General features: G+C 36.1%; 2 protein-coding genes and 1 pseudogene across 2 annotated transcripts; 2 read left to right on the top strand and 1 right to left on the bottom strand.

The window, feature by feature from the left end:
• The first annotated feature begins 2170 nt into the window (after positions 1–2170).
• LOC108980608 lies at positions 2171–3178 on the top strand. Its single transcript, XM_035686421.1, has one exon. It carries the CDS (start codon positions 2223–2225, stop codon positions 2937–2939), a length of 717 nt encoding a protein of 238 aa, XP_035542314.1. The 5' UTR covers positions 2171–2222; the 3' UTR covers positions 2940–3178.
• A 4446-nt stretch (positions 3179–7624) lies between these two features.
• LOC108980611 lies at positions 7625–8153 on the top strand. Its single transcript, XM_035686249.1, has 2 exons — positions 7625–7974; positions 8018–8153. Exons 1-2 carry the CDS (start codon positions 7625–7627, stop codon positions 8151–8153), a joined length of 486 nt encoding a protein of 161 aa, XP_035542142.1.
• A 604-nt stretch (positions 8154–8757) lies between these two features.
• Positions 8758–17921, bottom strand: LOC108980612 (annotated as a pseudogene).
• Between the last annotated feature and the right edge of the window lie 33 nt (positions 17922–17954).

The raw sequence follows: 17954 nt of genomic DNA, 5'->3' as shown, positions 1-17954 counted from the left end.
TCCATAAGCGTTATCGTGTCAGATCCCAGAAATCACGTCCTCAGAGGAGCAAAGACAAACCGGGTTTCGCATCATCATAAGTAGATCGACATGTACGTCCTGAAATCTGGCTGAATTTTCAGTTTTCCACACTCATAGCATCCAATCTGACTTTATCATCAGAGGCTTCTATAATTCGGGACCCCAAACTCTAATCTTGTTATACATAGATCAGTATATCACACGACTGGGAGGAGAGGTAGAAAACCTTTCAACAAATATATAGTTAATCAAGTTGGCTGTAATTAACTTTAAAAAATAAATGATATTTGCAGTCGTGAGCGTGTAAATACTATGCAATCACTTTTAAAAAAATAAATAGATATGAGATCTACATGATAAAAAAAAAAATTTAATAATAGACTCCACTCTTTTTTAAAAAAATTACATGACACTTGTACACTCAACGACTACATATAGCATTACTTTTATTCAAAAACCATATAAAATTATCTGATCAATAATTTTGCTAATTATGTCAAAAGAATTAGATAGATGCCAATTCTTATTGTATTAGAAATCGATCCCTAGGTTTTCCAGCAAGTGCCTGATTCTTCTAGGATAATGTTCTCTACTCGATTGGCTACTCCCGGCCTCATTATTAAGGTATTATATCCTCCATTATAGAATAAACACAGGATATATCCTCCATTATAGAAAGTTTACACAGGATATAAATATATTATATCCTCCATATATAATATATATAATCTGAGATACTCTTAATATCCAAATGGACCTCTAATATTTTCTCGTTGATATATGTTAGAACTTTATGATTCAAGATATCTTAATTAATTAAAGAATAAATATAGATAGAAGCTACTATTGAGAGCATCCATTTTACATACATGATGTGGCATCATTTAGACCACACATCTCCCTAAGTGAGTGTTGGGAACAATCAACTAGAAGCAGCCACGCAGTGACTGTAAAGTGTGCATTGCTATAGTGACTTCTCTCTAACATTACTCTCAATTAAATAACCCATTTACAGTACTGGACAAGTAATATTCGTGTTCGTATATATTCTTAAGCAAGAAATGACCCAATATGCTCAATGTCGACTATGCTTCCTTTCCTTGTTGACGTGGAGATTCCCATGCACTCGATCTCCCACCATCTCCATGCCATGGAGCCCCCAAAGTATAAATATTCCCTGCAATTGCTTCAACCACAAGCCAATACATTCATAACCCCAATGATTTTGGCATCTAACCACTTTTCAGTTCTCGCCCTTTATCTAACATAAACCATGATTAGGGATGTAACCGGTCCGGTTCGATCTGGTTTTGGATAAAATTTAAGATCGAATCGGGTATGTACCGGTTTTGTATTTTTCAAAACCGATTACGCACCGGTTACCCTCCTAAACTGGTATTTCCGGTTTTACCGGTTTCCGGTCTGATCCGGTCCGGTTTTCCAGTTTTTTTTAAATGTAAATTTTACAATTTGTCATTAAAAATTTGTTTATAAAAAAAAAAAATTTGATTTAAAAAAAAACTATTTTATATTTTTATTAATATATTAGATTATATAATAGTATTAATATTAGACTATTGGTATAGTTATAAGTTATATATTAGTATTAGTTATAAACTTTTAGTGATTTAGTATTAATATTTTATGTAATAATTTATATATTATAATAAGAAATTATTTCATATATAAATATATATGTTATATATAAAATTTCACATAAAAATTTATACTTATACATTATATATAAAACTTATATATATTAATATTTAATATATATAAAATATTTTGTATAAAACTTATATATAAAAATATTATTTTTTATTTTTTTTAATCAACCGGTCTGGTCCGGTTCGGTCCGGTCCAAAAAATCCTGGAACCGGTCGGTTTTAACATTTTAAAAACCGGTTCCGGACCAAACTGATTCAAAACCAGTAAAACTGGTCCGGTTCGATCCACTTTTCTAATTTTTTGATTTGAATTTACACCCCTAATCATGACTCTAAACACAACAGTGCTACTCCCTTTAACACACAGACACACACACCACTACAAGTGGAATCACCTTTTCCGGAGATTCATTTTCGCTGGAGATTTCTTGTAGTGCACGCATATATAGCCTCACACTCCATCTAAACATAGTGATAGCGCGCGGCCCTCTAGTGCAGGGTGGTTCTTAGCTTTTCAGGGATCACACAAAAACCATGAAATACAATGAAATATCTCACATCAGCCACCCCCAACACAATCTCAAATTTGAGTACTCAGAATTTCCTTTCAAGTGTGATGGGTGCAAGGAGGTGGGCATAGGCTCGCGCTACAAATGTGCCATTTGCAACTTCGATCTCCACATGCACTGTGCGGTTTCTTCCCCAACCATCTACCACCCTTTCTACACGAAGTGCTCCTTCCAGTTCCTCCTTCGCCCGCCGGGCAATATCTCGCGCTTTTGCAATGCATGCGAAAAGAACGTAACGGGTTTCGTGTACCACTGCAAGGCGTGCCAGTTTGATCTCCATCCATGCTGCGCCAAGCTCCCTATGGTGCTCGACGATGGGGAAGTCAAGCTCGATCTGTATAAGAAGATGAGCGCAGTTTGCCACAAGTGTGGACGGAAAGGGCGGAGCTGGAGCTATAGATCTAGGTGCAAGAAATACAATTTGCACGTGGCTTGTGTGAGGGAGATGCTCATGGAAAGTTGGCCGGATATTTATGTTGGAGGTGGAAAAGGCAGGAACTTGGAGACAAGAATTCCTAGCCTTAAGAATACGCTTCAGAGCCACCACCATAAGAGAAAGGGTAAGGTGGAAAAGTGTTGTGAGATGGCTGGATTGGCCTTGCAATTTGTTATATCAGCAGTGCTGGGAGATCCGACAGCTTTGATTGCTGGTGTTATAGGGTCTTTGATGTCACGAGGATGATGCATGTCCTAATTTGGTTGAATCGGTGTGGGATTTCGCGATGTTTGGTGCATATGTTCGTGGGGTTAGTTTGTTGTTGATGTTGGTGAATGATCTGGATGATCAGGGTACGTATAATATAGTAGATAATGGTCCTGTACATGTATATGTACGTACCTAGCTAAAATGTTATATATGTATGATGCCAGGCCAAGTTTCTCAAAATAATTTCTCTTGTGAAATGTAATTATGGCGCTTCGATACTTTGGTTGCGTGTATTATCTGATATGAGACGACTCAAGAAAGAACATGCTCTTCTCAGATACAGCGGCTGCTCTACCCTACACATTTTTTGGAATTTGAAAGGAAATTAAATGATCTTTCGGAGATTTATCAAAAGTTTTGACAGGAATTTCAAACCCAAGTTAATCAAACTGATCAATGAGTTACTTCTCGTCAGAATGGAATTAGTACCTTTGTCTGAGAATAGACGATACTTTGAAAATGACGCGCCTTGGCTCACTTATCACAAATCCCAGGTTCCCCTCCCATTTTAGGACCAGCAAATTGGCCTAGATCGAGAAGTTAAGATACACACACACACGACACTCTGAGGAATTAAACCAAATCCAAACTGTTATCTAAAATCAAAAGGCACAATGATCAAAACTAACGTACGTCAAAACTCCTTTTGAAGATCAACGTACACCCATTTAGATTTGGATAATATAAGGGATATATGTATCTAAGCATACATAAGTTCAGTACTGAATATATACCACTTAATTTATAAGAGCTGAATAGGAAGGAATTCAGGTTTTGGCCTTTAATTTGGCTAATTAATCCATAGTACATGCAGTCATGGTCCATTTATTTCTTTCTGCATGACATGAATAAGTCTCACAGGCCGGGTAACCTTACTCCAAACCAACCAATTACGGCTTAATTATAAGCATCCACGTCGCTTGCCTAATTAACACTGATTACATCTTTTAGACTACTTTAGGGGAAACTAGCTAGAACATCGCGTATTATAATTTAATTACGAAATTAGCTAGCTTTTTTCTTTTTTTTCTTTTTCTATTTTTAAGGACGACGGCACATCCAAGCTTTATTGAATAAAACTTTCACTTTTGACGGAGGAATACCTTCATTACAATAACCTTATTATCCAACAATTACAAACAATAAATTACCAAAGAAACCACTTCTCCAAATAGCCCAACTACGAACATAATCTATTTCCCCTTATATAAAGAAGACTTACCTTATTAGTTTTCATGAGCCCCTTCACATAATGAGGAATACCCCCATAATCCGTCCATTCCTGGAACACTCCATCCGCACCCTTTTTAGTCAAAAAATCTGCCACATCATTCGCTTCTCTATATGTATGCCGAATAGAATAATTAATTTGAGCCAAAATTTGCATGATCACCTCCCAAAAATCCTCTAAATACCAAACACCGTACATCTAGCTTTTGAAATCCAGTCAACAACTAACCTTGAGTCCATCTCTATTTCCAACCACCCCATGCCCATCCTACGACAACTCTGTAATCCATGCAACAAATCTTGAATTTCTACAGAATTATTTGTACCTTGGCCAAGCTAGCGTGAAAAAGCCATACAAAGCTCCCCTTTATGATTTCTCCAAATTCCACCTGCATCGATTCTTCCAGGATTTCCAATGCAGCAGCCATCTACATTCAGTTTATAGCAATGAGGTTGTGGTTTACACCAACTCACCAAACAAACATTCACAGTCTTTGGCAACCGAACCCGAATATTCAGCCCCTTCAAAATATTCTCATCTACAATGGACAACTTCTTGGCTTCTGTCATCTTCAGTGCTGCACGCCCCAACCAAAACTTAATTGATTGGTCGGACAGACCAGAAAGGGGAATTAAACTTCATTTCTTATACTTTCATTCATTGATTCATTCATTTTGTTAAGATTAGATATACATATTTCTATCTTACACTAATCTAGGAAGTTAAAAAAAAAATGATAAATCTAAAAATTTGGGAAGAGAGATAGGGATCAACAAGTTATTGAAAATTGTTTTTCTCGAATAATTAAGTTTAAGTTCCGGGAACAAATAAAAAAAATTCTTTTTATCAATGATTCGAGGAAATATCTTAAATCTGTGTTGAATTGGTAAGTCTATGTATCAATGAAATGAATTTCGTTATGATGAGCGTCAATTCAATTAGGATTGGATTGGTCTTGAAACAATTCATTGCACTGATATTTAGTTAAATTGGGAGAATGCAGGTTAAATCTCTGCGGTAGTACTACTGCATGCGTTTGGCATTTGATTTGTTTCAGTACTAGTACAGGAGCTGCTGAATCAGATTGTTAATTATAATTTTCTCAGACAAATTAGAAGACAGGTTTTTCCATCCAACAACTAATTTTAAGAATTTAATAGATTTACTAGTTTAAGTTGTTAGCATATGAATTATGATATATTGAGCACCAAATTAATCAGAATCACGTCCAAGATCAGCTTCAACTCGATCTTGTTGAAAGAAGCTCGGTCCATAAAATATAAGAAAAGATGCTTATGATATATATATAGAGGAAAATCAAAAGGTGAGGAAGAAGATTACACACCATTTAAATATAAGTTATGCTACATACAGTCGTGAAATGCGCAAACGTCATGCAGTCGCTTTGAAAAAGAGTGGAGTCTACTCATAAAAAAATTAATTTCTTTTTATGTAAGTCCTATATTTATTCACTTTTTTCAAAGCGACTGCACGACGCTTGCACATTCACGACTGCAAGTATCATTTCTCTTTAAATATAAAAATACTCTCAATTTATCTCATTTCATTATTTTTATAATTTTATCAAAATTTTATATAAAATATAATAAATAATTTAATTTTTTTAAATTTTTTAATAATAATAATATTAAAAAATAATATTTTATTTAACTCATTTAATTAATCTATCTCAACAATCTTGCGGAAAGCTAGCCAGAAGTTCTTCTAGATAGAAGACCGAACTTACAGTGCTTAATTATAAAAGAAGTCAAGCACGTGTAGCACGCTGCACGCTAGCTAGGGGCGTAGTGGCATCAACGTCATATAAAAAAGAGAAGCGCTTGGCGGCTCGGGATTTGTCATCAGGCAGCCTCTTAAGTCTTGAAAAGAAGCATTCTGGGTTTTTTGTTTGTTTATTATGAATACGTACTTGTTTTTCGTGTTTCGGAATGGCCTTTTCTTTTGTGTTGGATTGAGTTTATCACTTTGGAACACACATGTATGATCCCTTTGAGCCTAGATCACTCTCGTTAGATTAGTTAATTTAATAAATATAAAATAAATTTAATATTTAACTATTATATTCACAAAAATTTCTATATTAGAATAATTATTTTTTCATTATATAATAATAAAATAATATAAAATGAATTTAATTTTAACTATTTACATCAAATCTCCACATTAAATTATTTATTTATTCATTATATAATAATGAATAATTAATAATTTTGAAAATTTTTTAATTATGAATTTATTTTATTTTATCATATTTTACTATTCATAATATTATATATTAATTAGTAATTGTATTCTAATTATATTTTTTCAATTGTCATTTGAAATGGAGAGAGAAATAATTGATATTAAAAAGAGAGAGAAAAAAAGAATATAAAATAGATTTGATGAATGAATAGTTCCTTTCAAATTTGAAAATTATTTTAGATATTACTGTAATTATATTCCAATTTAGAATATAGTTATTTCAATGTGAACTATTTTATAACTTAATAGCTAAATTTTCATTGAATTTAACTTTTAACTAATCCAATGAGAATGCTCTTAGTCTTGAGTTCCAGAGTTATTAAATGGCTATTTAAAGCATTGATATTGACTTTATTAAAAATTTAATTAAATATAAAAGATAATAAATTTTAATAAAATAAAATTGCATTAGATTAATTAAATAAATAAGTGAAAAACTTTGAATTACAATAAATAGTTAGATTTCTTTAAATTTAAAAAGTTACTATTCACTTATTAAATCTATTTTTTATTCATTTTTAATCTCTAAAAATTTTTTTCATTTACGTCTAATCTCCAACCATCTTGTAATAATAATGTATGAATCAAATTCAATTATTAATTAACATATGATTAGTGTAATTGTAAAATATGAAAAAATAAATTAATATATTTTTATTAAAAAAATAATATTATATTATTATTTTAATGAATTCAATAACTAATTCAATATATAGTTATGACTATGAAAGTTTTAAATTTATAAAAATTATGTACTTTTCATCAAATTTTAAAAATAATTTTGATAAAATCAATACCAATGCTCTTGAAGCTCCATCGCCATCAACATCGCCTACCCAAAAAATTGACATCAAACGCACCGTTACCAATATAATTACTCTCATCTCAATCAGCCAATTAATTAATTATTAATGTAAGATTATAAAAAAAATCTATTTATTGACGTACGTCGTAACCAATATTATATCATGACGTAAATGATTTGGAGCGAAGGAAATAGTGTTGATTACGCACTTGTGTTGTCGTGGGACGGTCAATCATTAGTCCACAACATTCTTTTCACATGCTTCTTTTCCTCATCTTTATAACTCTCAAATTCAGACAATTATCCTCACTCTCGATCGTCCCAAAGCGCGCGCGCGCGCACATACACACAGAATTATAAATGGGTATATGTGCATCTGGTGCATATGAAAGGAAAGGTGGGATAGCCCCATTCTGGCCATCCACAGCCAAGCTAATTGACTTGGATGGAAAGCTCCAAGAGTTCAGACACCCAACCATAGCCGGACGCATCCTCTCCCACAATCCCAACTGCTTCCTCTGCTGCTCAGATTCCATGTACATCAACTCCAGCGTCCCTCTCATCCCCAAAAATGAAGAGCTACAGCTGGGACAAATTTATTTCCTGTTACCACTCTCCAAATCCCATGTACCACTTTCTCTGCAAGACTTGTGTGCACTAGCCATCAAGGCTAGTTTGGCACTAGCTCATTCAGACCCTGCGTCTATGAGGTGCACATTTCCTTCTAATAACTGAAAACTATATTTTTGTTAGAGTAATCACAGAGATTGAAGATCTAAATCCCAAGACTGCAGCCTCACCATCAAGCTCACACTTGTCAAGTTGGGAAAGAGTTGAAGATTCATTGCATAATTCACTCTCTGTCAAGAAATACCAAGAGGGAAAGTAAGCATCATAATCCCTGATCAAATCATGCAATGCACATTTGTTGTCAGTTTTGTAAATGCGTATATGTATCACTTGTAATTTGCAACCTTTCCCTGTCTCTCTTGTATCTCTTTTATAAGATGGTATTTATAAATTATAAGAGCACATGTGACAGAAAAAAAATGTATGTGACATAAATAATTGTCATTCTCGTTTTAACGAATCACCATAGGATAAGATCATTGATGCATTTTTATATCTTTAAAATTAAATGGAAATACTCAACACAGGGATAATGGAGTAGCTGGGCAACCTCAAGATTAGTTAGGACTTTGTTCTCAGACACCTGGGGTGTCAATAAAATAAAAAAATTAAATTAAATGACATATTAGAGATGAAACGTGTGGCTGAGTTGGTAATGCGATTTTCTCAAGCAAACCATCTGGATTTGGCTTGTGTAAGACTAGAATCGTTGGATTAGGAAATAGGGGATTCTGCATTTTGCGTCTTCCAAAGCACATATCGCTAATAAGAAGAAGTGATGACAACCGTAGGCCGTTGAAGAAAAACTCGATACACCACTTCACGAAGAAATGTGATACACAAAAAGGCGAATGAAAACTGAATTAACCACACCCATAGTTTACATCCGGTTCTGCAACAACTGATGAGAATGGCACTTCAACTCTCTGTTTTATGAGACACCGAGCTTCCCCATTTTCCATCACTAGGACTCTTCCAGGTGGACAACGAATATCAAATCTCCTTTCCTCGGCTGCTGGTCGCTGAAACCATCCAAAAACTTTGAAAAGGGCATCTTTTTTCGCAAAATTATGCCCAAAACCAGACAAGCTTAATACAGATACCACACCAATAAGAGTAAGTACCGTCTTGCCTGCTGCACTGATGGAAAAACCCAACCCTTTCCTTGAACCTTGGGACCCGTTTAGCTTTTGATTTCTCTCTAGTTTGCTGATGTTCTTAACTTCATTTGATGGATCACTGGTGATTGTTCCATTTCCTACAGACTTACATGTCGAAGGGAACTGTGCAGGTAGCCATTCTCTAGGTAAAGGGAGTTCTTTGGAGGGCGGCTTGGAAATGGAGGAAGCAGGAGATCATTGCTGTGCTCTACCGTTTCACAAGCAAAAGCACAAGCTTCATGTATGACTTCCAAATCCTCCCCTTTGTACTCTTTGAGCTTATCAAGTAACATCTTTTGGCTGTTTTCAATCTCAGCAAGGGCCAATTCTATTTCGTATCGTTGTTGTTGTTGCAAAGTCTAGGCATCAAAGACAATGGTTAAAATTCCAAACAATTGTCAAGATCAATTTATTAAAATCACATTTGTTTACATTGTACAAATATCCTTTCACTATACTGATGGAGGTCTCATATTGGACGACTGAGAACTTTCACCATAAATTTAATAATAAAAAGAACATATTCTAGAGTAAAATGAGCTTGTATCCAGTAAGGCTAGTAAACCTGCCAAGGAGAAGGTCTCATGTTCGGCTCATGACAACTTTTATTGTAGCTTTGACAATATAACGGACATATGTTGGCATCAATTGAACTGTTATCCACTAAGCCAGCTCAGGAAGGGATATTCAGCCGTGTGAAAATGATGAGGGGCAGGGTGTGGAAGAGATCGAGCATCCATGAATCACTGCTGCCAACAATTTGAAAAGCTAATAAACATGTGAGGCTAATTTCTGCCGAGCAAGTATGCTACCTAAGGGATGATAAATACACTCACAAATACTTCTAAGAACTTCCCATTGACAGCAAGCAAGGCCACGGATACTAATTTAATATGGGTACTTTTCTGAGAATTCTTAACCAGAACACCTATGCGACAACTAATTTTGCATAAATCAGTAATGTTGGATACTAACCCGTGAGTCGGTTTTAATGTTATTCGGCCCATTTATTTATTTAAAAAAAAAAAAACTGATCTGAGCTTGGGCCATACAGTCCATTCTGTTTTCGTGCTTAAAGCACTCCAGTCTCCAATGCTTCAGACTTATAGCAGACTAAGTAGTTATGATCATAACGTAAAAAATCATCTATAAATGTGATAAAATAGACATATCCGTGTCTTGTCCTCACACTCATTGGACCACAGATGTCTGAGTGAACTAATTGCAATAGAAAAGATGCCATAGTGGCTTTTCCGAATGATTTTCTCTTAGTTTTTCCCATAAGACAATGTTCACATGTGGGCAATATGACCTTAACGAGATTGCCTATCAGACCTTCTTTAGCTAACCGAGTCATTCTTTCTTGCTCTATATGGTCAAGCTAGTATGTCATTTACATGAATCCAAATTATCAGATGCAGAAAGAAAAATAATAGACTCATTCATATTTGAATATTCAATATTCAATATCATAAAACCGTCTGATAAAAAAGCACAACCATAAAAAATATTGCACAAATAGAAGGAAACATCATTATTTTCAAATACAATCCGAAGATCAAGTCTTAACAAAATAACTACAGAAAGTAAGTCTCATCGGATCTCGGGAGCGTACATTGTGGAGAAATAGAGTGCAGCCACCCCGCAAGTCCAACTTGTAGGTACCAAGTCTCGGCACCTTCACGCTAGCTCCATTCTCCACCTTGATATCACAACTCTCAGCTAGAATCCAGCAATACTCCACAAAACCAACTCGATCTCGCGCTACGTGTTTGGTCACTCATGAATCAACAGTCCAAATAACCATCACATGGCTAGTTATATAAACAATGCGAGAAATGTCAGTGTACATTCTTCAGCTTAGTGCAATCACGAGTGAAATGACATTTATTTCTGCAGTTGAAACACTCTAATTTTGACTTGTTCTTCCTGCGCTTGCCTCTCTTAATGCGCTAAGAAGTTCCTGATACTTTCTTCACTTATCTAGCAACTACCCCTATCTTGAACTTCTTGCGCTTAGGCCTAGATGTCTTGTGCGAACCAAACTTAGCCATATAGGCCAAATGTTTGGACTTAACAGCCTCTAGACGCTCAGTCTCCAGCTCCAAGTGACGCGAGATATCATCAAAATCTTTGATATTCTCATTATCGTCAAATTCTGGCTCATATTCTTCCAAGAATTCGGTAGTGAGCAAATCACTGCCTGGACTTGTTGTTCATCAGTCAGGTTGTTTTATGTTGTCTTAAGTTCACAGATCATGATCGACATAGCCCTAAGATGCTGCTTCATCATGTGGTCAAAGCGCATCTTATAGGAGTCGAATCTCATAGTCAATCCATGTAACTTTGTGGCTGAAGTTTCCCCAAACTTCATTTTCAAAGCTTGCCACATGTTTTGGGCAGTGTCATAAGTTTCAAATTCACACGAGATCATTGTGCATACTGCTCAACATGATTATGCGCGCACACTCCTTTTGATCTCCCATATATATTGTTTTTAGATTTGCGCAAAATTAGGTTAGAAATTAATAATTAGACATTGTGACACAAGAAATGATTAAGAAGTCTAGTAATTATTCGATCTTGCGACATGTTTGTATTATTTTTTTTCTAACTTAGATGGATGCAGCAGATTTCTTAGGTGTGTAATATCCCTTTTTTGCGTATTGTAGTGAAATAACATCAAGTGTATAGTTGCTGATTTAAACAAATGGAAGAAATTGGATGGAGAGAACTATGATATTTAATATCACAAGATCCAATATGTCTTAGATGAGCAAGAGGTCTTGGAGGCCTTATCTCACTTTCTTACTAAGCCCGAGAAAGGGGACTCGTACCAATACAAGATAGATCATTTAGCCTATACTGAATGGGCTAAGAAGAACCAGTATGCGCGCATAATCATGTTGAGCAGCATGTACAATAATCTCATGTGTGAGTTTGAAACCTATAACCCTACCCAAAGCATGTGGCAAGCTTTGAAAATGAAGTTTGGGAGAACTTCAACCACAAGGTTATGTGGATTGACCAAGAGATTTGACTCCTATAAGATGCGCTCTGACCACACGATGAAGCATCATCTTAGATCTATATCAACCATGATCCGCGAACTTAAGACGGCAGAAAACAATCTGACTGATGAACAACAATTCCAGGCAGTGATACACTCACTACCGAATTCTTGGAAGAATATGAGCCAGAATTTGACGCATAATGAGAATATCAAAGATTTTGATGATGTCTCGCGTCACTTGGAGCTGGAGGCTGAGTGCCTAGAGGCTGCTAGGCCCAAACATTCGGCCTATATGGCTGAGTCTATTTCTTGCAAGGCATCTAGGCCTAAGCGCAAGAAGTCCAAAATAGGTATAGCTGCTGGATAAGTGAAGAAAGTATCAAGAACTTCTCAGCACAGCAAGAGAGGCAAGTGCGGGAAGAATAAGTCAAAATTAAAGTGTTTAAACTGCGAAAAAGAAATGTCACTTCGCTCGTGACCGCACTGAGCCGAAGAAGGTACACTAACATTTCTCGCATTGTTTTTATAACTAGCCATGTGATGGTTGTTCATTCTTATCATGTGTGGACTGTTGATTCAGGAGTGACCGAACACGTAATACGAGATCGAGTTGGTTTTGTGGAGTATCGCTGGATTCCAGCTAAGAGTCGTGATATCAAGGTTGAGAATGAAGCTAGCGTGGAGGTGCTGGAACTTGGTACCTACAAGCTGGACTTGCGAGGTGGTCGTACTCTATTTCTCCATAATGTGCTATACGCTCCCGAGATCTAATGAGATTTACTTTCTGTAGTTATTTTGTTAAGACTTGATTTTTGGATTGTATTCGAAAATAATGGTGTTTCCTTCTATTTGGGCAATGTTTTTTATGGTTATGTTTTTTTATCAAATAGTTTTATGATATTAGATATGAATTATTCAAATATGAATAAATCTATTGTTTTTCTTTCTACATCTGATAATTTAGATTCATATAAATGGCATGCTAGGCTTGACCATATAGGGCAAGAAAGAATAACTCGGTTACCTAGAGAAAGTCTGATAGGCAATCTCGCTAAGGTCATATTGTTCATATGTGAACATTGTCTTATAGGAAAAACCAAGAAAAAACTGTTTGGAAAAGCCACTAGGGCATCTTTTCCATTGTCATTAGTTCACTTAGACATCTGTGGCCCAATGTGTAAGGGCAAGACATGGAGGTGTCTACTTCATCATATTTATAGATGATTTTTCACGTTATGGTCATATCTACTTAGTCTCTCATAAGTCAGAAGCATTGAAATGCTTTAGGTGATATCTCAGAATGGTAGAGAATCAGTTAGACAAGAGCTTAAAAACTCTAAGAACTGACTAAGAATGAGAATATCTCTCTGAACAATTTAAAATGCACTTTGATAAAAAAGGAATTAAAAGACAATTGACAATGTCAAGTATGCCACAACAAAATGGCGTGATAGAAAGGAGAAATTGAACACTGCTAGAGATGGTTAGGTCAATGATGGCGCAAGCAAACCTACCAATTTCTTTATAGGAGGATGTACTTTTGACTACTGCCTACATTTTTAACCAAGTGCCATCCAAATCAGTATCTTCCACCCCATATAAACTATAGACCAGCGAGAAATCCAATGTGAGTAACTTGTGGCCATAGAATTCTACGGGTTTTGTTCACAATGTTTCTCATAAATATGTGAAGTTAGGTCATAGAGAAAATAAATGTATATTTATAAGGTACTCAGAATACTCAAAAGGATATGTGCTCATAGGTGAATAATCTAATAGAACTATTACTGAGATTGAGTAACGAGATGTGGATTTTATAGAATATGAGTTTCCAAATAGGGGTGAGGTTGATAAGAGTTTGGGACTCTATGAGATTGTGGATCAAGAGAAAGGTGCTCCAAGAGGTTTAGTTAAGAATGAAAAAGAAATTCATCAATCTCCTACAAATTGTGAAAGTGACTTGTAAGTGGAAGCACACTACTTGTATATCAACCACAATAACCTCAGCCGCGTAAAAGCACGCGTGAAAATGTTCCCCATCATCGGTTTGAGATTGAAAATGAAGCTTTTATGGTAGCTCCGCAAAATGATGATGAGCCTAGGACAATTCATGAGGCTCTCTCATCTTCTACTAAAGAAAAGTGGATGGAAGCACTAAAAGATGAGATAGAGTCTATGAGGACAAACCAAGACTGGGATCTAGTAGATCTACCATTAGGGTGCAAGGCTATTGGGAACAAATGGGTCCTAAAGGTGAAGTACAAGTCGGATGGATCAATAGAAAGGTACAAAACTCGCATAATGGCGAAAGGATATACCCAAACATGAGGATATAGACTATGAGGAAACTTTTTTACCAGTGGCGAGATTTGCCTCAATTCGCCTGATTCTAGCTACAGTAACATGCATGGATTTAGAACTCTATCAGATGGATGTTAAAACAACATTTCTCAATAGAGAACTAGATGAGGAGATCTATATGGATTAACCCATAGGCTTTGTGGTCAAAGGTCAAGAGCGCAAGGTGTGCAAGCTCAAACGATCTATATATGACCTAAAGCAATCATCTAGACAATAGTATCTCAAATTTCATCGAATCATTCTCTCGAATGGGTTTACGATAATCATGAAAAACCATTGTGTCTATGTTAAAAGGTCCAAGAAGAGTTTCATTATATTGTCATTGTATGTTGACGACATACTATTGGCTGGAAATGACAAATGGTTGATAGTCGCCAAAAAGAGTAGTTATCCCTCAATTTTGAGATAAAGAATATGGGTGAGACAAAATACATTTTGGGAGTTAAGATCTACAGAGATAGAGATCAAAAAAACTTATATGTTTGTCCCAACAAACTTACATAAAAAAAATTCTCGAGCACTTCCAAATGAGTGAATGTAAACTCATTTGACACCCCTATTGCAAGAAACGAGAGCTTGTCCAAAAAGATGTGTCCTAAGACTCAAAGAAAAATGGAAAAGATGACTCGTGTCCCTTATGCTAATGCTATGGGTAACCTGATGTATGCAATGATGTGTACTCGACCAGACATATGCTATGCAGTTGGCTTGATGAGTAAATTTCAATCTAACCCCGAACTAACTCACTGAAATGCAGTCAAGGGGATTATAAGATATCACAAGGGAACTGCAAATTATGTATTGTGCTATCAAGGTTCAGATTTGCAACTGAGAGGTTACAACGATGCTGATTAAGGTAGTGAACTAGATGAGTGCAAATCAACCACTGAGTATGTCTTTCTATTCAATAATGGCGTCATTACATGGAACAGCAAGAAATAACCTTGTATAGCCTTATCCGCTATGGAGATATAATACATAGCTTGTTCAGCAGCAATTCAAGAAGTTATTTGGTTATAGAGGTTCCTCAAGCATTTAGACATTGGCACGGATACTTCAAATCCAGTGAAATTATTATGCGATAGCATGGCAGCTTTCGCATATTCTAAGGACTCAAAATATCAAAGAAGAACCAAACACATAGATATCAGATATCACTACATTAGAGACATGATAGTGCAAAAGGAAGTAGTCCTAAAATACCTTTCTACGAGTTGCATAGTTGTTGATCCATTGACAAAGCCTATGGTAAGAAAAGTTTTTGAGGCTCATGTTAGGAATCTAGAACTGCGAAAATTGAAAATGTAATTTGTGTTTTAATTGACATTAAGATGTAAACTTTCTTTTGGGATATTAATGCAATATGATTCAGTTCTTGTCTTTATCGTATTGTTTTTTATACACACACACACAAGATATGTCAATAGGCCTAAATCGGCTCACTCACACGAGCAATAACCTCTGGCGCTTGAGTAGCGATTAGAGATGAGACATTGTGTCCCTAAGTACTTATCTAAAGGGATAAGTAGGTTGATACAAAGATATGTCGCCTTATTGGAAGCTAAGATGAGGTCTATTGAAAGGATCATGCATGGGTAACCCCACAATTCATGTAGCCTGTGGTTAGCTAGATGCGAAATCCTCTTTGACGCCTTGGAGACGAGCAAATGGAGGAACTCGGATTAGACGCTTAAGGAACGGCTAGACTAAGATTTGTACGGGGTGTTGATGTAGACATATGCTCTTTGAGGAAGAAAAATCCACCGTAGCATGTCTTCATGCTACATGTGCTTATTCAACCGAATGAGTAAGTGAGTAAATGGTTCCCTTCTTTCTCACTGTGCGAGTCTCATATTTTTAAGTGTCATTTATTTACTTTTGACTATGTCATAAGATGAAGATTGTGATGTCTGCTACTTTGGCATGCTATCTATGGCCATGATTGATATGGCCTAAAGAGGCATTGCTGGAAAAGCAGTTCAACCAAAGTTAAATGACATGAAGGCAAAGGAAAGACTATTCGAGATCGTATTTTCAATAGTGTTTGCCGACGTCGAACTATGATGCTACACATTGGTAGCGACTAAGATTGTGAACACATTGAAATGATTTGAAGGTAGTCAAGCATTGTTCTGAGTTTTTTAAACTCAAAAGAGTTCGAAAATGCTTGATCTAATGCGATCGAATGAGTCTAAAACATGACAAGACACATTAGGGATGTTACTATGTTAGTCTTCTCAGGGAGAGATTTGGTGTAATATTCCCACCTTTATTTTATAAATGTGTTTGGTGGTCACACGAACTATTTACTTGTATGAACACAATTGAAAACATTAGAAAAATGCAGACATGGGGTTATGTCCACTGTGTGCGAGTGGGAGATATTAGATGGAGGGGCGCCCACGTGGGCAAACCCCCTTAGTTTATTCTTGGTAGCATTCTAAATAGTGAAATCTTTTTCTCTTTGTTCTTTCTTAAAACAGTATTTAGGTTGTGGATGTGTTGAGTATTACTCTAGTAGTATACTTTGCTACTAAGAGGAGATGCTTGAGGTTTGCTAAACTGGATAAACTTGTGGAGCGACAGCAACTCAATAAACAGTGCTTGAGGTAATTCCAATGTGCTTTCTAACAGTTACAATACTTGGTATAATTACCTCTCCTATCACTCTGAAGTATCTGAATACAACTGCTGGGAAGCATTATTTGAAAGCATTCCTCAATGTTAAAATTAGTTTTGAAAATATCAAGCAGCAAGAACAGCCCAACCTTTGTGTTTGAAGCTTTGCCAGGAAGCTTCTACTTGTTGAAGCTTTGCTCTATAGAAAGAACTTGTATAGTTTGGGAAGAGGTTTTGATTGATCAACCGATATGCCCTTGGGCATGACCATTCATAACATAGAAATCACACTTGAAAAGTGTGGACAATTAGCTAGAGCAGATATAGAGACCAGGAAAGAGTAGTATTAGTACTAAGACAAACCATAAGACATTCTTTAACCCCATTTCACACGCACCCTAAGCCACAATTATCAAACAAGTTCACCACAAAAATTAGAGCAACCTCAAAACTAAGCACTCCAAATTACGGGCAACGGCCCTTTTGCCCGATGGCACCTCCACCCATCTCCTAGTAAGGGTCAGTTGTGGTGTGACATCTGAGTGGAATCCCTCTAACCCCGTTTGCCTCCGGGGGATGGAATCCAAATTTAGGGTTTTTGACATAAAACTATAACCAATAAAAGGGAAGTTTGAGGCAAAAATAAAAAATAAAAAACCTGCAAGGAAGAGAGCTGGGTCTCAAGGGATTCGAGGGCGTCGGAAATGTTCAAAAGCATCTCCATTTCTTCTTCTTCTCCTTCTTTGTCTCCATCTCCATCTTCTGGCTCGGGCCCATTGTTTGGAGTAGCGGCTGCCATGTGGATGCAATTGCTGATTCTGAAACGAAGTTATGTGGTTCTTGCCATCACTAACCCAATTCCCTCTTCCTCCATCGCTCTCTCTTAATGCTCTGCGTGTAGTTTTAC

The sequence above is a fragment of the Juglans regia genome, chromosome 16 (assembly GCF_001411555.2).
Source record: "Juglans regia cultivar Chandler chromosome 16, Walnut 2.0, whole genome shotgun sequence".
In the NCBI taxonomy this organism is placed as follows: Eukaryota; Viridiplantae; Streptophyta; class Magnoliopsida; order Fagales; family Juglandaceae; genus Juglans; species Juglans regia.
This window is presented reverse-complemented; position numbering and strand designations above follow the sequence as displayed.

Excerpts from the sequence above, each read along its gene's own strand:
- LOC108980608 (XM_035686421.1), top strand. The coding sequence starts at position 2,223 with ATGAAATACAATGAAATATCTCACATCAGCCACCCCCAACACAATCTC.
- LOC108980611 (XM_035686249.1), top strand. The coding sequence starts at position 7,625 with ATGGGTATATGTGCATCTGGTGCATATGAAAGGAAAGGTGGGATAGCC. Across the intron at positions 7,975-8,017 it reads TCAGACCCTGCGTCTATGAG|AGTAATCACAGAGATTGAAG; the intron begins GTGCACATTTCC and ends TATTTTTGTTAG.